At 39.8% G+C, this 22,000-nt stretch overlaps 1 protein-coding gene across 1 annotated transcript in view; it reads right to left on the minus strand.

Annotated features, from left to right (window-relative positions):
* LOC134538544 (proton-coupled amino acid transporter-like protein pathetic) overlaps positions 1 to 22,000 on the minus strand; it is a 101,222-nt gene that overhangs the window by 33,549 nt on the left and 45,673 nt on the right. The window contains exon 5 of the mRNA XM_063379959.1: positions 15,463 to 15,584. Within this exon, the coding sequence (XP_063236029.1) occupies positions 15,463 to 15,584 (122 nt within the window). The remainder of the gene's footprint in view (positions 1 to 15,462; positions 15,585 to 22,000) is intronic.

Consider the following 22,000-nt stretch of genomic DNA (forward strand, 5'->3'; position numbering starts at 1 on the left):
TTATGTTAACTTAAATTTTGCATGTATTATAGACTGTAACATTTTGCTGGACTACTGCCCTTCTACGTGCCTGGATATGATAGGGAGTAACCTTTTCGGTCTATAAATTTGTACGGATATCTATTTATCTTCCATTTGCAATTGCTTGAATTGAATCTCGTTCTAGCCCCATAAAGCGTTTGAAAGATTGTTCGCATTCCTGCTGACGTATTATGCACGTCTCTGAACGTCTGGTTATTTTACCTCTAGCTGTTGAGATATCAATAGAGTTCATGATGAAGTTTCGTATAACGATTTTCTTTTTCACTTTTCCGTCTATCACTGGAAATAGTTATGTATCTGTATTTTGTCACTGTCCGAATAATTTATTGTAATTGATTTGTTACATAATTTTAAGTGTGATTGAATATTATTGCGAGAAATTATTTACATCTAAATACAGTGTTCTAATTGTATGTCTCATATTCAGAAAACACATAGCCTCTGGCTGCCTAATCTAGCTTAGGTATAGTGTCTTTGTTGTCGCCGTGCGCAGAATTGTAGTGTACTGAGACTAAGGCTTCTGGGAGGCTGCAGAAGGTTGATGTCTTGTCTGCCATATTGAAAATCAGAATTAGTAGTATGTGAAAGGGCCCCTGGGGCAGGGTGCTGGGTTGGGATTGGAACTGTCACAGCCATATTGAATTATGATGTCACGGTGGCCATGTTGGATGACCATGACCATGACCATTACCATGACATTTGACATTGACTTGACCCCAGCAGCCATCTTGGATTATACCATTTTGTTTTCCGTCATTTCGTACTTCAGACATTTTCGATTATAGAACTTTCCGCCATCTTGGGATAGAATGCTTCACTCTCTAATATTGCACTTTTAGTTGTGCCCCCCCCCCCCCCCCCATCTTGAAAATCAATATTTTATGCTATAAATTTTGAAAAATTTAAATAATTATTAAAAATGTTATTAGTAAATTTTTTTATATAAAAATACAATAATGTCACGAACGTGAGCAAGGCCACGACATGTGCAGGTGCAGAGCTGGCTGGCGGCCGCCAACATGAGACGTGCCACGCGCGCCTGGAAGATTACAAGGATTGTCGCTATCCCCCCCTCCTTCCCTCCACTCCCGCGCGGCGCTGATCGCTAAGACACCTGACACCTCACAGCTGCGGAGTTACGCGAGCCGCCAACACGTGTTTCGAGAGATTTCTGCCGTCGGGACGGCTCGCGATGACGCGACTGGCCCCGGCCGCTCTCGTGAGTTCTAGAAATGTCGGCTGATATATAAGAGCCTCAGAATCAGTGGAGGGCTGAGTCGAAGTTGAGACAGAGTTCAGTCGGGAGTTCTCCCGCGGCGGAGTTCCCGGGGCGATAGTGCCGCGGGTGCGGCAGAGTGGCGAAGTCCTTGTACGAAGGTTCCAGGGCAGGGAGTGAGTTCAGTGAAGTCGGGAGTTTTTCCGCGGCGGGGTTTCCGGGCGATAGATCGGCGAAGTCCCTGGACGAAGGTTCCAGGGCGAAGAGTTCAGTTCCGGGCGATAGTGTCGCGGGCGCGGCGGAGTCCCGAGCGAAGTTCCGAGCGAGGCGTCGAGTGGGATCTCGGCGAAGGCAAGTGCGTCGGCGGCGACGGAGTCCCGCGGCGGAGATCCACGAGGGGTGCTGCGGCGAGAGTTGCGCCAGAGGTGCGGCCCAGCGAGGTGTGCGGTGTGTGAGAAACGAGTGACTGGGGAAGCAACATTTTTTTAAAAGTGCAATTGATTATTTGCCATTTTAGAAGATTAATTGTAAGTGACATAAGTAGTGGCCATCAATAAAACTGTGTAGTGTGTAGTAAAATATCTATTAATTGGGCTATCCTTTACGAACCCAGTAAATCGTAACAATACTATTTTGTAATTTGTCTGCCATATTGAAAATCCGTAGTTTTTAAGCTATAAATTAAAGAAAATTCTTAAACAATTATAAAAACTTTGATTATTAAATTTTAATACAAATAACTTCAAACATTTTGAAGTTTGTCCGGCATAAGTTGTATAAAAATGGGGCTCCAAACGCAGGTTCCAGTTTGTGGGTTGAAATTGTCGGCAATGTAACGGTGTCCCTCTTCATGTCAAAAATTCCTCAGTGTGTGTGTCTCAACATTTCTCAACATTTACTAAAAAAAATATTATTTTGAGGGAAAAATTCACTTTTTTAGGGAAATTTTTTCATTTTATTTCTTAAAATTTAAAGATTTGAAATCAAAAATAACTTAAAATATAGTTTCCTTAGATAAACGAAAATTCCTAAAAGCAGCTTAAGACTTCTAAAAGCAAGCCACCATAAGTTACCTTGATCCTGACTGTAAACTGTAAATTCTTTAATTTTTGAACAAAATATTCGTAAAAAAAATAATTACTTCAAATATTTAGATACTTAATACATCTCGGTCCTCAGTTTTATTCCCGGCGAGAGTAAACATGTAATGTATTAATAAAAATATAAAAATTATGAGTTAAAATTTAAATAAAATTTAAATAAAAAATTATACTTTGACACACACACACAATCTTGGATTCTAGAACCATACATCATTTTGAATAGTGATGTTGTGTCCGTCAACTTAAATATCCTTAATTTTTATCCAAAAAAATTGAAAAAAAAATAAAAAAAATAATATAATAAAATTTTAATAAAAAACATGTTTATGTCATGGGGTTCTTGGTTCTAACCCGGTGAGTTCATTCGATTTAAATTGGCGATGGCTCCTTCCTCCCAGTAGCCACTGGCTGACTGACCGGCCACCACAAATGCCAAGACAGATATTACATCAGCCAGTACGATGTAATGGCAGCTATTATGTTTTTGTCTGCTGGATGATGTCATATTGGATTCGACATATGGTTTTGTTTGCTAGAGTGGGCTTTAACCATATAAGTTTAACTTTAACCCACTAGAGTGCAGAAGTATTTATTGTCAGGGCGCCCACCATCTTTTCGTGGCCACCATTTTGAAATTCTGTAATTATTTAGCTAACATTTAGGAAAAATATATTAAAACTATCATTTGTAAAATAATGATTATTCGATCGCATACATTACTTGATTCGATCCTTGACTGATACAAAAATAATAAATTGATTAATATTACCATAAAATTAACAGGTTCTAGAAAACAAACATAATAAATTATAAATAAATTACTATGTAGCTACATTCTACTCTACTACAGGAACACATGCGAAAGGTAGCCAATTCATAAACATTTAGCTCTGCATTGATTTAAACTGACTAAGTTTCAGCTCCAATCGGTTTACTGAAGACAGAGACCATCCAGATTTTTTTACCGACATAGTCTTCCTCTTCTCGACAGAGTTTCTCGATACTTTGTTAACAGACTGCTTTGCATCGTCATAACTGTAAATGAGAGTGTGCATAATCTTAAAAGCGCACTTGCGCTTGCGCATGTCTTATCTTGGTTCTCGAATGGAATCGGTTTGTTATATACACAGTCCACCCAAGAGTAGGCTGATTGTTAATGATCTGCTTGATATAGTCAAGAAAATTACAAATGTCTTTTAACACACTTAAAGTATTTAGATAATAGTAGTCTTTCAAAATTCGATCAAATACAGATTTCGCTAAGTGGAATCCATTAAAATTTACTTGTAATGCATCGACCATGTCCTTGGGTTTAAATTCATACGTGTCCAGTGTGTTTATTGCATGTTCAGGGTGACCATTGCATGTCTAGTGTGTGAATTTCCGGGTCAGTATATGTACTGCGTGTCCAGTGTGTGCATTCTGTGCATTGTGTGTCCAGTGCTTTAATTTCCTGTCCAGTTGTGTATTGCGCGTGCATTGTGTAACCATTGCGTGTTGAGTGTGTGAATCGAGTCCAGTGTGTGCATTTCGTGTCCAGTGTGCACATTGCATGCCCAGTGTGTGCACTTCATCTCCATTGCATGTCCACTGTGTCCTTAGGATTGTCAGTGTGTCCATTGCGTGTCCATTGTGTGTGTGTGTGTTTCTGGTCCAGTGTGTACATTGTGTGTTCATTGTGTATCCAGTGTTTGCATTTCCTGTCCAGTTGTGCATTGCATGACCAGTCCGTTGTGTGCATTTCGTGTCCAGTGGGTTCATTGCATGTTCAATGTGTGCATTGTGTGTCAAGTGTATGTATTGCATGTCCTTGTGCATCTTTTACTTTTGTTAAGTGTGTGTCGTTTAATTTAATGTGCCTAGTCAAGATCGAAGTCAGGCCAAGTAGTATAGGATAGTATTTTCTGGCACAGGCTTCCAGGCTGTGGTGCTGTGTGTCCTTTCCGCCATCTTGGATTGTGACGTCACGGCGGCCATCTTGGATGACCTTGACCTTGACCTTTGACCTTGACCTTGAATTTGATCCTCAAAAATTGCCAAATTTGGGCAAAAATTGCCCAAAATTCCTCAAAAATCGTCAAAATTTCCATTTATGTGGAAAAAAATTCCGCCAAAAAATCTCAAATAATTCCACAGTTCAAAAATCAGGATTTCGAACATCCTCAAAAGTCATTTTGCCCTAGAAAAAACGAAAACTCCTAAAAGCGGCTTAAAACTCCTAAGAGCTAGCCGCTTATAAGCCGCCGACCTTGAAAATAAGGATGTCATAGCAGCCATATTGGATGATGACGTCACCGTTGCAAATTTTGTTACGGCCGCCATCTTTAACTTTTTTATTTATTATCCGATTTTAATGAAAAAAAAATTTAAAAATTATAAAAAAAATCCATTTAATAAAATTTTAATAAAAGATTTATAAAAATTATATTTTTACGACACGGAGTTCGGAGTCCTCGGTTCGAACCCGGTGAGGGCAAAAAAATTAAAAATGGCGACCGATCCTTCCCCCCGTGGTGTGTGCTAGCAGACTGACTCCCACCACTTTTTTTCAAAGCATATAGATCGTCATCTAGTATGACGTCATGTCCGCCATCTTGTCTTTGATGCTGGAAGCCATCATCAATGTATCGTCGGCGAGAGTGCGCTCACGCCATGTTAGTTTAGTTCTTATCCGATAGAGTGCAGTAATCATTTATTATTGCTGTGACACCCGACATCTTGTCATTTGACCGACATCTTGAAAATCCGTAATTATTTAGCTAGAAATTCGGGAAAAGTTCCAAAATTCATTAAATAAATCACTCATTAATTTACATATTGATTCGATCGATTCATGTCCTCGGTTCGATACCCGATCGATGCAATAATGTTTAATTTTATGAAAAAATAATAATTTCAATAAACCATGTTAAACTTTCGTAAAGAGACTTTAAATCCTCTACTACCATCATCCTATCAGACGTCAAGACTACCATATTGGAAATTCGTAATTTTAATGCTAGAGATTCGGGAAAAAGTTCAAAATTCATTAAATAAATTTGTAATCAATATACTGATTGATTGGATCGACTAAGGTCCGTGGTTCGATCCCTTGTCGATACAAAACAACATTAATATTTTAAAAAAGTACCACTAAAGTGTAAGGTTTGAGAAAATAAAAAACACCGCAAGTTCTTTTAAAAAAACTTTTATTTCATACATACTACACTACTACAAGTACAAAAAAAACACTGACAAATTACTAAAGTTTTGTGGATTTCTCGATTCAAACAGTCTTCTTATTGTACGGACTAAGCCTTTTACATGACTTTAAATGTCTATACGATCCGTTCATCAACACAGCCAGAGACGGACTGAAGTTCATATCACTTATATAGTCTCATTAGCCGGTACGACACATGAGTCGAAACAATAACCATGTTCATTATACGTCTCGGAGCATTTTTTATAATGACGATGTAAGCTATCGAGACGTGAAATTAGTTTATTACATTTTATACACTGAAATTGTATTCTTTGATCATTATTAGAACAACCGCTCCTTTCATGTCTGCGCGCATTTGAAGTTCTAGTAAATGATGCGTCACAATATTTGCACTGATGCGATGCACGCTCTTCATTAATTGAAGTCTGGAATGCAGATGGTGAAACTTCAGCTGATGGTGGAACAGCACATATCGAAGTCTCCTCCAGCGTTGTCAGAGGCGTTGCCAACGGGATCTGCTCCAACATCGTCGGCGCCGACGTCATGGTTCTCGTAGTCGATGGTACATCCTCCATAGAGTACGACGTTAAAGTCGGTAAAGATGCCATCGAAGTCTCAAGAACAGGCAATTACGCGACTTATACACCAGAAGAAACAAACTAGGTGATCCGTACACCGTCAACGGCAGTAACAAACTAAGCGTCCTGCTGTATAGGACTCGTTTATATACATTAACCGGTTTGAATAATACGCTAGTCAAATCAAGAACAATTTACTAAAATACTAGAGTCAAAACAACATTAAAAAATAGAAGCACCATCAACAAGAAAGGAAGCACATTTGGAAGCACCGACAACGAAAAGGCAGCACATTTGGAAGCACGGTCATCGAAAAGGCAGCACATTTGGAAGCACCGACTACCAAAAGGCAGCACATTTGTAAGCACCGACTACGAACAGACATCACATTTGACAGCACCGACAACGAAAAGGCAGCACATTTGGAAGCACCGACTACGAAAAGGCAGCACATTTGACAGCACCGACAACGAAAAGGCAGCACATTTGGAAGCACCAACTACGAAAAGGCAGCACATTTGGAAGCACCGACAACGAAAAGGCAGCACATTTGACAGCACCGACAACGAAAAGGCAGCACATTTGGAAGCACCGACTACGAAAAGGCAGCACATTTGACAGCACCGACAACGAAAAGGCAGCACATTTGGAAGCACCAACTACGAAAAGGCAGCACATTTGGAAGCACCGACAACGAAAAGGCAGCACATTTGGAAGCACCGACTACGAAAAGGCAGCACATTTGGCAGCACCGACAACGAAAAGTCAGCACATTTAGAAGCACCGACTACGAAAAGGCAGCACATTTGGAAGCACCGACTACGAAAAGGCAGCACATTTGGCAGCACCGACAACGAAAAGGCAGCACATTTGGCAGCACCGACAACGAAAAGGCAGCACATTTGGAAGCACCGACTACGAAAAGGCAGCACATTCTTAAGCACCGACTACGAAAAGGCAGCACATTTGGAAGCACCGACTACGAAAAGGCAGCACATTTGGAAGCACCGACAACGAAAAGGCAGCACATTTGGAAGCACCGACTACGAAAAGGCAGCACATTCTTAAGCACCGACTACGAAAAGGCAGCACATTTGGAAGCACCGACAACGAAAAGGCAGCACATTTGGAAGCACCGAAAACGAAAAGGCAGCACATTTGGAAGCACCGACAACGAAAAGGCAGCTTATTTTGGATGCACTATCATAAAGGCAGCACATTTTGGAAGCACCATCGAATAAGGAAGCACATTTGGAAGCTCCATCAACAAAAAAAAAAAAAAAAAAAAAAAAAGGCAAAAAGGATGCAAAATTTACGAGATCTAAGTCTTAGTTAGAAATCAGAATACAAGAAATAAAAACATTAAATTCTTATAATTTAAATTATTTATTTTATTTCTTTACATTATACAAATGCAAGTAAAACAAGCCATTATTGTATGTAGCCAGCTTCCCTCAGTTCCTTGAGTATGAAGGATATTTCTTTGATGCACGAATAGTTTCCTGCATAAAGCGAACCATGTAGAAGTCTTAACCGGTCAACCAATATGTTTGGATCTTTCCATGATGTGTAATCATTCTCTTCTACCACCATCTTCCTTGCACCTTTATAATAAATATTATGATCTCTGGTGTCTTCCGTTTTACCACCAACCTCAGGGTAACTTTCATGTTTGAGACGGTGATCATCACAAGCTTGATCAGATTTATTTAATATATCACGTCGTTTCCATCGTTTCGGTCTCAGGACACCGCCACATTCTTCGATCTTGGCAGCTTTAGGTGCTTCATCATAGGATATGTCTTTGTCAGCAGCCTCAGAGTCACTGTAACAATCACCGTAGAAGGAATCGTCTTCACCCAATTTACCATAATAATTCGATGTTGATGATGTTGAAGTGTCTTCATCGTCTTCATGCTTCCTTTTTAGGAGTCCATCATTTTTACAAAGTAGGAAAGAACTACTTGAATTCGGCTGGAATATATTCTCACTTTTCACGTTAAGGATTCTTCCATTGTCTTCATTCTTCCGTAAATCATCATCCTCCTTCAATTTTAGTTCTTTGTCGAGATCGGAAGAGCCAAGAAAATTATTGTCGTAATGCAGATCACTCTTCCTTAGGCTAGTAGATTCATCGTTGTCCTCTAGCTTGTACGCAGGCTTGGCGCTACAAGTTCTGCCATGTCTTTTTAGGCTCTCTCTCCGCGTAAACGACTTGCTACATCGAACACAACTTATCATATTGCGCAGTGGATTTTTAACACAGTCATTCTTCTCGTGTTGTCTTTTATTCTTTCTCAAGATAAACTCTTTACTGCAAAACTTACACCTATGTTCTTTCGATACAGCGTCAGATCCCAAATCAGAATTCATATTAGTTACTGAGACTAATGCCAGATACCAATTGAGTGTTTTAAATTAGATCCAATACTTAAATAGAAATTTTTTCATATTTCATCAGCGATAATTAATATATCTCATGCAAAAGTACTTTATGCATGTAGTTCTGCTTTTCAACAACAGATGTCGACACATGTTGCTTGCAGGTAAATAATATTTAGTTCTTTTATGCGGGATGCCTGATGCTCACTAACGATCGCAAAAGAAGGATGGCTTCGATAGACTCCAAGGAAAAGGAAGTTCGTCTTGCATGTTGGTGCTCCACAGATGTCTCATGGCGTAATATTAATTTTACTGAGTAATGATATTTGTCAATTCCACCTGATAAAAAAAAATTGCAAGTTTTGATTTAGTAGCAGAAATTATCGAATTAAATGTAACTCCAATTAAAATGACATGTCTCATTAGACAAAAAAAAATCCATGCAGAGAGCGGTTCCTCAGAATAGTCAGAAACACTTGAAGAAACCACAGGAATGATTGCAAGAACACGGGAAAAACCATCAAAATATTGACATTAATAATCAGGAGCACACGGAGAAAACCATCATAATATTGGCAAGAATAATCAGGAGCACACGGAGAAAACCATCATAATATTGACCAGATTAATCAGAAGTACTCGGAGAAAACCACCACATGTTTTCCTTGATATCATAAAATTACAGGAAAAAATATTTAAAAATAAAAATAAATTAAAAAAAAAAATAAAAAAATGCATAAATTTCTGGCTTGTACAAGAACTCTATCTTTGCTCAACAATGATAAGTTTACAAGCTATCAGAAACTGTTTATGCATTTTTTTATTTATTTTTTTAAATTTATTTTTATTTTTAAATATTTTTTCCTGTAATTTTATGATATCAAGGAAAACATGTGGTGGTTTTCTCCGAGTACTTCTGATTAATCTGGTCAATATTATGATGGTTTTCTCCGTGTGCTCCTGATTATTCTTGCCAATATTATGATGGTTTTCTCCGTGTGCTCCTGATTATTAATGTCAATATTTTGATGGTTTTTCCCGTGTTCTTGCAATCATTCCTGTGGTTTCTTCAAGTGTTTCTGACTATTCTGAGGAACCGCTCTCTGCATGGATTTTTTTTTGTCTAATGAGACATGTCATTTTAATTGGAGTTACATTTAATTCGATAATTTCTGCTACTAAATCAAAACTTGCAATTTTTTTTTATCAGGTGGAATTGACAAATATCATTACTCAGTAAAATTAATATTACGCCATGAGACATCTGTGGAGCACCAACATGCAAGACGAACTTCCTTTTCCTTGGAGTCTATCGAAGCCATCCTTCTTTTGCGATCGTTAGTGAGCATCAGGCATCCCGCATAAAAGAACTAAATATTATTTACCTGCAAGCAACATGTGTCGACATCTGTTGTTGAAAAGCAGAACTACATGCATAAAGTACTTTTGCATGAGATATATTAATTATCGCTGATGAAATATGAAAAAATTTCTATTTAAGTATTGGATCTAATTTAAAACACTCAATTGGTATCTGGCATTAGTCTCAGTAACTAATATGAATTCTGATTTGGGATCTGACGCTGTATCGAAAGAACATAGGTGTAAGTTTTGCAGTAAAGAGTTTATCTTGAGAAAGAATAAAAGACAACACGAGAAGAATGACTGTGTTAAAAATCCACTGCGCAATATGATAAGTTGTGTTCGATGTAGCAAGTCGTTTACGCGGAGAGAGAGCCTAAAAAGACATGGCAGAACTTGTAGCGCCAAGCCTGCGTACAAGCTAGAGGACAACGATGAATCTACTAGCCTAAGGAAGAGTGATCTGCATTACGACAATAATTTTCTTGGCTCTTCCGATCTCGACAAAGAACTAAAATTGAAGGAGGATGATGATTTACGGAAGAATGAAGACAATGGAAGAATCCTTAACGTGAAAAGTGAGAATATATTCCAGCCGAATTCAAGTAGTTCTTTCCTACTTTGTAAAAATGATGGACTCCTAAAAAGGAATCATGAAGACGATGATGACACTTCAACATCATCAACATCGAATTATTATGGTAAATTGGGTGAAGACGATTCCTTCTACGGTGATTGTTACAGTGACACTGAGGCTGCTGACAAAGACATATCCTATGATGAAGCACCTAAAGCTGCCAAGATCGAAGAATGTGGCGGTGTCCTGAGACCGAAACGATGGAAACGACGTGATATATTAAATAAATCTGATCAAGCTTGTGATGATCACCGTCTCAAACATGAAAGTTACCCTGAGGTTGGTGGTAAAACGGAAGACACCAGAGATCATAATATTTATTATAAAGGTGCAAGGAAGATGGTGGTAGAAGAGAATGATTACACATCATGGAAAGATCCAAACATATTGGTTGACCGGTTAAGACTTCTACATGGTTCGCTTTATGCAGGAAACTATTCGTGCATCAAAGAAATATCCTTCATACTCAAGGAACTGAGGGAAGCTGGCTACATACAATAATGGCTTGTTTTACTTGCATTTGTATAATGTAAAGAAATAAAATAAATAATTTAAATTATAAGAATTTAATGTTTTTATTTCTTGTATTCTGATTTCTAACTAAGACTTAGATCTCGTAAATTTTGCATCCTTTTTGCCTTTTTTTTTGTTTTTTTTTTGTTGATGGAGCTTCCAAATGTGCTTCCTTATTCGATGGTGCTTCCAAAATGTGCTGCCTTTATGATAGTGCATCCAAAATAAGCTGCCTTTTCGTTGTCGGTGCTTACAAATGTGCTGCCTTTTCGTTTTCGGTGCTTCCAAATGTGCTGCCTTTTCGTTGTCGGTGCTTCCAAATGTGCTGCCTTTTCGTAGTCGGTGCTTAAGAATGTGCTGCCTTTTCGTAGTCGGTGCTTCCAAATGTGCTGCCTTTTCGTTGTCGGTGCTTCCAAATGTGCTGCCTTTTCGTAGTCGGTGCTTCCAAATGTGCTGCCTTTTCGTAGTCGGTGCTTAAGAATGTGCTGCCTTTTCGTAGTCGGTGCTTCCAAATGTGCTGCCTTTTCGTTGTCGGTGCTGCCAAATGTGCTGCCTTTTCGTTGTCGGTGCTGCCAAATGTGCTGCCTTTTCGTAGTCGGTGCTTCCAAATGTGCTGCCTTTTCGTAGTCGGTGCTTCTAAATGTGCTGACTTTTCGTTGTCGGTGCTGCCAAATGTGCTGCCTTTTCGTAGTCGGTGCTTCCAAATGTGCTGCCTTTTCGTTGTCGGTGCTTCCAAATGTGCTGCCTTTTCGTAGTTGGTGCTTCCAAATGTGCTGCCTTTTCGTTGTCGGTGCTGTCAAATGTGCTGCCTTTTCGTAGTCGGTGCTTCCAAATGTGCTGCCTTTTCGTTGTCGGTGCTGTCAAATGTGCTGCCTTTTCGTTGTCGGTGCTTCCAAATGTGCTGCCTTTTCGTAGTTGGTGCTTCCAAATGTGCTGCCTTTTCGTTGTCGGTGCTGTCAAATGTGCTGCCTTTTCGTAGTCGGTGCTTCCAAATGTGCTGCCTTTTCGTTGTCGGTGCTGTCAAATGTGCTGTCTGTTCGTAGTCGGTGCTTACAAATGTGCTGCCTTTTGGTAGTCGGTGCTTCCAAATGTGCTGCCTTTTCGATGACCGTGCTTCCAAATGTGCTGCCTTTTCGTTGTCGGTGCTTCCAAATGTGCTTCCTTTTTTGTTGATGGTGCTTCTATTTTTTAATGTTGTTTTGACTCTAGTATTTTAGTAAATTGTTCTTGATTTGACTAGCGTATTATTCAAACCGGTTAATGTATATAAACGAGTCCTATACAGCAGGACGCTTAGTTTGTTACTGCCGTTGACGGTGTACGGATCACCTAGTTTGTTTCTTCTGGTGTATAAGTCGCGTAATTGCCTGTTCTTGAGACTTCGATGGCATCTTTACCGACTTTAACGTCGTACTCTATGGAGGATGTACCATCGACTACGAGAACCATGACGTCGGCGCCGACGATGTTGGAGCAGATCCCGTTGGCAACGCCTCTGACAACGCTGGAGGAGACTTCGATATGTGCTGTTCCACCATCAGCTGAAGTTTCACCATCTGCATTCCAGACTTCAATTAATGAAGAGCGTGCATCGCATCAGTGCAAATATTGTGACGCATCATTTACTAGAACTTCAAATGCGCGCAGACATGAAAGGAGCGGTTGTTCTAATAATGATCAAAGAATACAATTTCAGTGTATAAAATGTAATAAACTAATTTCACGTCTCGATAGCTTACATCGTCATTATAAAAAATGCTCCGAGACGTATAATGAACATGGTTATTGTTTCGACTCATGTGTCGTACCGGCTAATGAGACTATATAAGTGATATGAACTTCAGTCCGTCTCTGGCTGTGTTGATGAACGGATCGTATAGACATTTAAAGTCATGTAAAAGGCTTAGTCCGTACAATAAGAAGACTGTTTGAATCGAGAAATCCACAAAACTTTAGTAATTTGTCAGTGTTTTTTTTTGTACTTGTAGTAGTGCAGTATGTATGAAATAAAAGTTTTTTTAAAAGAACTTGCGGTGTTTTTTATTTTCTCAAACCTTACACTTTAGTGGTACTTTTTTAAAATATTAATGTTGTTTTGTATCGACAAGGGATCGAACCACGGACCTTAGTCGATCCAATCAATCAGTATATTGATTACAAATTTATTTAATGAATTTTGAACTTTTTCCCGAATCTCTAGCATTAAAATTACGAATTTCCAATATGGTAGTCTTGACGTCTGATAGGATGATGGTAGTAGAGGATTTAAAGTCTCTTTACGAAAGTTTAACATGGTTTATTGAAATTATTATTTTTTCATAAAATTAAACATTATTGCATCGATCGGGTATCGAACCGAGGACATGAATCGATCGAATCAATATGTAAATTAATGAGTGATTTATTTAATGAATTTTGGAACTTTTCCCGAATTTCTAGCTAAATAATTACGGATTTTCAAGATGTCGGTCAAATGACAAGATGTCGGGTGTCACAGCAATAATAAATGATTACTGCACTCTATCGGATAAGAACTAAACTAACATGGCGTGAGCGCACTCTCGCCGACGATACATTGATGATGGCTTCCAGCATCAAAGACAAGATGGCGGACATGACGTCATACTAGATGACGATCTATATGCTTTGAAAAAAAGTGGTGGGAGTCAGTCTGCTAGCACACACCACGGGGGGAAGGATCGGTCGCCATTTTTAATTTTTTTGCCCTCACCGGGTTCGAACCGAGGACTCCGAACTCCGTGTCGTAAAAATATAATTTTTATAAATCTTTTATTAAAATTTTATTAAATGGATTTTTTTTATAATTTTTAAATTTTTTTTTCATTAAAATCGGATAATAAATAAAAAAGTTAAAGATGGCGGCCGTAACAAAATTTGCAACGGTGACGTCATCATCCAATATGGCTGCTATGACATCCTTATTTTCAAGGTCGGCGGCTTATAAGCGGCTAGCTCTTAGGAGTTTTAAGCCGCTTTTAGGAGTTTTCGTTTTTTCTAGGGCAAAATGACTTTTGAGGATTTTCGAAATCCTGATTTTTGAACTGTGGAATTATTTGAGATTTTTTGGCGGAATTTTTTTCCACATAAATGGAAATTTTGACGATTTTTGAGGAATTTTGGGCAATTTTTGCCCAAATTTGGCAATTTTTGAGGATCAAATTCAAGGTCAAGGTCAAAGGTCAAGGTCAAGGTCATCCAAGATGGCCGCCGTGACGTCACAATCCAAGATGGCGGAAAGGACACACAGCACCACAGCCTGGAAGCCTGTGCCAGAAAATACTATCCTATACTACTAGGCCATTATTGGCCTTGTGGTTCGAAGACACCTGGTCTATACGCCTGACATTGAACATGATTTGTTTGAAATGTTCGCCGAGTATCGTCGAAAAACACCTCTTGGTTCGGATTCGCTTGGTCTGTATGAAGATTTGTTGTTTCTTATTATTCATAGCGATGTCTTTTTTGTGACATTTTTTTTTAGGTTCGACACTATATCATATGTACTACAAAATTTTTTGAGCATAAAATCTTTGATATGAGAACAGTGATTTATAAAATTAATTAATGTATTAGTAGGATTTTTTAAATGAAATTTGAATTAAGTTCAGAAATTTTAGGTTATTTAATAGATTTTCAAATTGGCAGCCACGATGGGCGACAATATGGTGGATATAATAGGTGATGATCTAGTGATGGACACTACTGCACTGTAGTATATAAAAAAATAATTGGGTAGCAGTGAAATATTGCAGATGAAAACAAAATGGCGGATGCAAAATGACCACTGTGATATCATACTGATAAGCGGAACATATTTCTTGGTATTAGTGATGGGGTAAGCCTCTTAATAACTACCATGAGGTAAGAATTATTTTTTGCTCTCCCACTGAGTTCATACCGACAACTTCATGGTCCAATATGTAAGTGATTTTGTATTAAAATTAAAATTAATTAATTTTATAAATTTAATTTTTTCTCCAATTTTTTTGTCTATAATTACGGATTTTAAATATGGTGAACATGACATTATCATTTAAAATGACCGCATCCAATATGGCGGCTTTCAAGATGAAGGAATATTCTAGAAATAAAAATGTTGACTATAACTTCACAATCCTGCATGGCTACCATTGTCTCGGTTGTTCAAGATGGTGGCTGTGGTCAAAGTCAAGGTCATCCAGGATGGTGGCCGCGTTGTCACAATCCAAAATAACAGACACCGACATTTTTTCCCTCACTCTTACTCCTTTAGTAGGAGCCCACAACAGATACTACTCTCATGACATGCCATGGCGCACGGGATCTCCGAGTAGCGCGTCACAGACGGCTAAGGGAGTGGGCCAGGTGCTTGCTTCAAGCACAGCAGAGTTAGCAGCCATTTAGCTAGTTAGCCTAGACTGTACCTGGTGAAGTTGGACAGCTTCTGGACCTGAGGAGGACCGCTCTTGAAGGCCATCTCCGCGGTCTCTGCGAACGTCATGGACGGTGTCTTGGTGCGCCGGCAGAGCTCGTGCGAGGACTTGACCTGCACACACTCACTTCAGCACTGGGGCGCCGAGCGCAGTCCTGTTTAGTTGCAAAACTACCTGGCCAGTTTGCCAAACATTATTTTTAATTTAATGTCACTACATATAACCCAATTTTCGAAATTATTTACTATAATTTTTAAAAACATTTGCTTGTTAATCATCAGATTAACTGTAAAAATCATTTTTATTATAATAGATACAAAAATTAGTTTTTTGTACACTTAAACTTATTTTATACATATACGTAACAATAGATCATGTTTACAATGGCACTGAGCAGTAGCTACAATCACACTCCCCCAGCCAGGGCCTCTCGCGATGACTACGCATCATGACTTCGGGGTCAGCAGCCAGGATGAACCTGGGCCAGACCGGCTCGCATCACCTTGACATTTGTCCGCCAGAAGACTAGGCGCTCCCACCTCCGTCTCGCGACTACACTCCCTCCTGCGCTGCGCTACACCTCCGTTCCTCCGGGAACACGGCAGCATCGACTGTGGCTCTTTCCATCCCCTTACCGAGCCTGTGTTCCCCTCGGGTATGCCTTTACCGGTCCTCTCACCAAGCACCGCACTGCGCCCTGACGCGTACAACCTTGAGCTCCGCTTGTGACATAGTATACAATAAGTGGAAGTGTGTGTTGGTCAGGTAATGGAAACATATATTACTGAGACTCGCTCCCCTGAGCCCTCGCTGGAGCGAGCTGGGTCCTCCCCCCACCAGACTGCAACTGTGACTGGTGGTAACTCGCCCCTGCTAGCTTCACACATTCTCGTTCGTCTTCGGTGGTGTTGCAGCCAAGTCCGGTGAAGTCTATTGTCACGTGACCGAGACCGTAGTCAACGCCAGCTGCATGAGCCGATTCTTGTCCACTTTTCCCGATCACATTTCTTCACACTCGTGTCTTCGGCGACTATCACTCGCTCGTCGTGACACGGGAATATTTCTATCACCCTTACGTACTCTTCCGTGCTTACGTAAGTCGTACGGTCACACTCAGAGACGTAATGCTCGGCGAATATCTCTGCTACTGACTTGTACAGGCTCTAGCATATATTTTACTGTCTTCAACAGGAGTGGGCATCTCCGGGACCTAGGGCAGAGTGACAGAGCTGAAGTCTAGTCTTCTTCCTTGGAGCAGCCAGGTGCGTTGCCTTCACTCTTTTGAAACAATCTGACCACTCGTTAGTTTTTTTCCTAACCTTACTTAAAGCTAAGAGTGTTCGGGAGAATTCTGGGTAGGGAAGACTCGAAGTGCGTCTCAGGCCGAAGCCTATACGCTCAAATCATGCAGGTTATGAACCATGTAGGAGAAGTAGCATGCAACATGTGCTAGGAAGGGATTGGCCAGCCATGGCAACGTTTTAGCCATGACTAACTCCCCTCACTGCCTATTCTAGATTAAAACTAGATAAGTTGGACCCAGTTAAAACATGCATAGGGAAAACCCTGGGCACTGACATGCGGTATGCAAAAATTTCATGCATTAATAGCAAGCAGGTTGGTTACAGGAAACAGAAGGATGGTTCTGGAAGAAGAGTTGGACAGAGTAGAAAGACTACTACGCAAAAGGGTGGGGAGCTTGGACATTTTGTCCGCATTTGGTTTGGTGGCACTGGTTGTTTCGGGGGCGACTTTCGTCGTTTCCCGCCATCAGGCTGCCAGCCAGCCTAGACTAAGTTAAGAGGGGGAATTTTAGTGTGCGCCTGTGAATTTAAGTATATAAATAAACATTAATATAAACAAAAAACCATGTTTAATTCGGTAGTTTTTATGGATTGTTGCTTTTTCGCGAGCTGGTGCATCGAGCCTGCACTCAGGAGTGGACATAGCCTCAGGTTGACCGAGGTCGCTTAGGGAAAGTATCCAGTCCTTCATCGCGAGCACTCGCTCGGTTATTCCTCTCAAGATTGGCGTTTATGGCATTTGACAAGAACTCGCTCTATCTGGAAGGGGCAGGCCGAATGTTCCGGTCACGTGTTACTGATATAAACACCTTGACCCCCCCCCCCCCTCCACAATTCTTCTCCTCGAGAGGAGTTTCAGCACTTTTTCTCCTGTGGCGCGGGACTTGAAGAATACCACCTGTTGATGAATGGTTTTGGGACTGTTGATTTTAACTTTAAATTTATTTCTAGGATTTAATTATATTTGCGCTTTCGTAGGTGTGAAAGTAGTTATTTCTCATGTACGGTGACAGTCACCGATGTTACAGCAATCTAAAATAGTGCATACATACAAATTAAAAAATAATGTAATTTCGGTGTAACTGAAAGTTAGTAGGAACAATTTTAAGAGAGGTAAAGAAGTTTATTAGATCGATCGAAATTATTTTCTTGTATAATAATACTTCGTTAGGATTTAATTTTCAGATTTCTATCTAGCAAACATGTTTTTAGTGATAATTTTACTGATTGTAAATAAAATCAATATTGCGCTAGCCATAATAAAAATAATTTTATTCTGGGCCTTAAGTAGTAAAGAGACTTAAAAACATGTTTATGAAATTGTCTATGAATGATGTTTAGGTAGTAAAATAAAAATTAACTAGATCAACTGAAACAGTTTGTGAGAAGCATATATTTCTATATTATTTATGAATCTCGAATCTAAATGCAAAGGTGACTGTTTTTAAATCTGTGTTAAGACTAGTTTCTTTTCTTGTGTTACTGCCTTCTGCATGTACTCCTCTTTGTGATTTTGAGAAGTTGAAGGAAGGTAGATAACACATATTTGTCCTGACTGTTGACAATTCTAACATCATTCCAGGCACAGGCGACGACGTGACATACAGACATACAGACAGGACAAGCTTCCACGACCTGATGCGATCACCTCTGAAGTTCGCACCCTACTCGCCACTAAGCTAAACACACACAGTTAACATTTGTGGAGAATTTTCAGCTATAAATGTTTGAATCTCAGGGTCATAACATATTTTGAAAGTTTCAATTATTTAATTTATGAATAATAAAGATATTTAAAATATATTTCAAGATAATTTTTCCATCACGAAGATTTATTTGGAAATTGTATATGTGTGGTGTGTTTAACGATGTTCACGAAAGCAAATAATTGTGTGTTAATGTTGCCACATGCGGCTGGCTTTCTGGACGACTTCGGCGTGTGGCAGACACGCACACACGCATGCGCATGTTTAGCTTTTAAGTCCATAGTGCACGAGCACTTCATTGCATTTCCGTTGCTTGCTCGATGCTTCTTAAGAATGTTGTAACTTAAAAGTTATAAGTAGTATATAAAAGCCGGACCTGGCGCAGGGTCCAGGGTGTGGATTGAAGATTGTTTACATTGTGACGTCACGGCGGCCATCTTGGATGAGTGTAACGGGACACAGCGTAACGGGACATAACGTAACGGGACAAGTAGATCACGGCGGCCATTTTGGATCCGCCATCTTGGATCCGCCATTTTGGATGACGTAATTGTGTGTTCTCGAAAATTCCGGCGTTGTGTGTTCCGCCATCTTGGATGATGACGTCACTGTTGCAATTTCCGTTACGGCCGCCATCTTTAACTTTTTTATTTATTATCCGATTTTAATGAATTTTTTTTTAAATTATAAAAAAAAATTAAATAATAAAATTTTAATAAAATAATTACAAAAAACAAACATGTACGACACGGAGTTCGGAGTCCTCGGTTCGAACCCGACGAGTGCAAAAAAATAAAAATGGCGACCGATCCTTCCTCAATGGTGACTGCAGACAGACTGACTCCCACCACTTTTTTTAAAGCATATATATCGTCACCTAGTATGACGTCATGTCCGCCATCTTGTCTTCGATGCTGGAGACCACCATCTTGTTTTCGGCTGCTAGAGTACGCTGACGCCATGTTAGTTTAACTCTTACCCGCTAGAGTGCAGTAATCATTTATTACTAAGGTGCCCGCCATCTTGAAATTTGGCCGCCATCTTGAAAATCCGTAATTATTTAGCTAGAAATTCGGGAAAAGTTCCAAAATTCATTAAATAAATCACTCATTAACTTACATATGGATTCGATGGATTCCTGTCCTCGGTTCGATACCCGATCGATGCAATAATGTTTAATTTTATGTAAAAAATAATAATTTCAATAAACCATGTTCAAAATTCATTAAATAAATTTGTAATCTATATACTGATTGATTAGATCGACTAAGGTCCTTGGTTTGATCCCAGGATGATACAAAACAACTTTAATTTTAAAAAAGTACCACTAAAGTGTAAGGTTTGAGAAAATAAAAACACCGCAAGTTCTATTAAAAAAAACTTTTATTACATACATACTACACTACTACAAGTACAAAAAAATTACACAGACAAATTACTAAAGCCTTGTGGATTTCTCGACGTCTGCATCTGCCACCCACGAATTGAAGCGAGGTGGAAAGCCCCACCACTTGACGTAGGACAGTCCATTTCTTCGTTTTATAATCTTCTCCACCAAGTACGTATCGGGATACAACGTAGGCTGAATCTCTTCGGCATAGAAGCCGCCATGGATAGGTTTGTGGTCCAAATCTTCGAGGTAGTAGGTCCTAGGCTCTGATTCACGAACATGTGTCACACGGAAAAGTTCGGGACTCCAGTTCGCAGTGAAACCTTTCTCGAAGATACCTTTCTGCTTGGAGATTCGCACAATGTCGCCGACGTTAGCTTTACGCTTTCGTGGATCTTTCTTCTTCGTGTTGGGAAAAACTGTTTGAAGCAGGCGATTATCCTTTACGTCCTTTGGCTTCATTTTCATGGTAGAATGCACAGTGGAATTATACTCGCTTATTAGTTTCGGCAAGATGTCAAGCCACTTGTAATTTCCGTTAGCCGTGAACTGCCGCCACATCTTGGAACGCAAAGTTCTGTTAAACCTTTCGACAACGGAGGCTTTGACGTTACTAAATGTAGAGTAGTGTTTGATGCCATACTTCTTCATCAAAGCCTTGAAGGTCGCATTGTAGAATTCTTTCCCGAGGTCCGTTTGCAGGTGCGACGGTACACGTCCATCACGCAAAATATTGTTCATGGCCTTGGCTACGTCAGTTGCAGTCTTTGATTTGACAGGTCTAGCCCAAGCGAACTTGCTATAACCATCGATGACTGTCAACATGTACTTGAAACCTTTATTCAATCGGGAATACGGTATCATCTCAACAAGGTCCGCCTGGAATAAATCATCAATTCCACGAACTATGACTTTGCGACGAAGGTATTTCCGTCTAGCAGGAGCATGAAGTTCGCGAGCGATTCCGGTTCGACTCATTGTATGTAGCCGGCTTCCTTCAGTTCTTCAAGTATGGAGACTATTTCGTTGATGTGCGAATAGTTTCCTACACTAAGCGATGCATGTAGAATTCTAAGGCGATCAACTAATTCATTAGGGTCGTCCCAATATACATAGTCAAATGTCTGACCACTTTCTAGCTTTTTTAAACCTTCGCCATGTATTGTTAGTTCACTGAAGAGATTAGCGAGAATGTCGATTTTTTCATGATCTACGTCTTTATATACACCACTATCTGGATCGTTATCGCGAAAATGTGCATTGGTTAGCTCTAGCAGTTTTTTGTACTCTTGTAAGTCGTTGTGAGAATATCCTTTAGGCTCCCTGCGAAACAGCAATTCGTACAGACCCGGAGTCCCGCGTGTTTTGAACTCTGCTACGCGCACGATATTTCCTGGTAGAAAGTCTTATTTCTTTAGCACCGAGGAACCATTTATTATGTTTTCTGTACACTCCGTAGGTCGTGTCATTATTCCGGCTCGTAAACGATATCAGGTATGGTCGGACCATTGCATTAACTTGATGTCCCTTTTTCGGTATTTTTTTCTTGTGCATGGACTCTGTACTTGTTAAGTCCTCTTCTTCTCGATCTGGTTCATACTTTCTCTTCTTTACAGTCTGCATTTCATCTTCAACTTCTGTCTTCACAATGAAGGCTGGTTCTTCCTTGTTTTTAAGTTCGTCGAGGCGACTAGTGATTGGTTTAAATATCTCCTCATTTTCCATCTCACGTGCAAGTCTGGTTCGTCTAGCAAGTAAATATTTTTCACGAACAGACTGTATAGCTCGATGAAGGTCACTGGCCAGGTCCGACATTGTACTGGCTGAAAACTTATTGCAAGACCTCCTTTTATACTTTTTTATTCGTTCGCAGAAACTTCTTTCTTGTGTTTGGCCAAATCTGAATTTGTTGACGATTGAGATAGTGATGCTTTCAGACTACTTTGAAAGGTCCTCAGATCGTCCCGTCTTTGTGCATTCGAAACTTCGATCATGTCGCGAATGCGAGAATCCGAAGCTTCCACGCGCTGGTCTATGGCTACGAGGTACTCAAGTAATTCCTTTTTCACCCCGTCTATTTTTTGAGCCAGTAGCGAAATGTATTTGCGGATAACGTCGTCATGAGACTT

This window comes from Bacillus rossius, chromosome 13 (assembly GCF_032445375.1).
Source record: "Bacillus rossius redtenbacheri isolate Brsri chromosome 13, Brsri_v3, whole genome shotgun sequence".
Classification (NCBI taxonomy): domain Eukaryota; kingdom Metazoa; phylum Arthropoda; class Insecta; order Phasmatodea; family Bacillidae; genus Bacillus; species Bacillus rossius.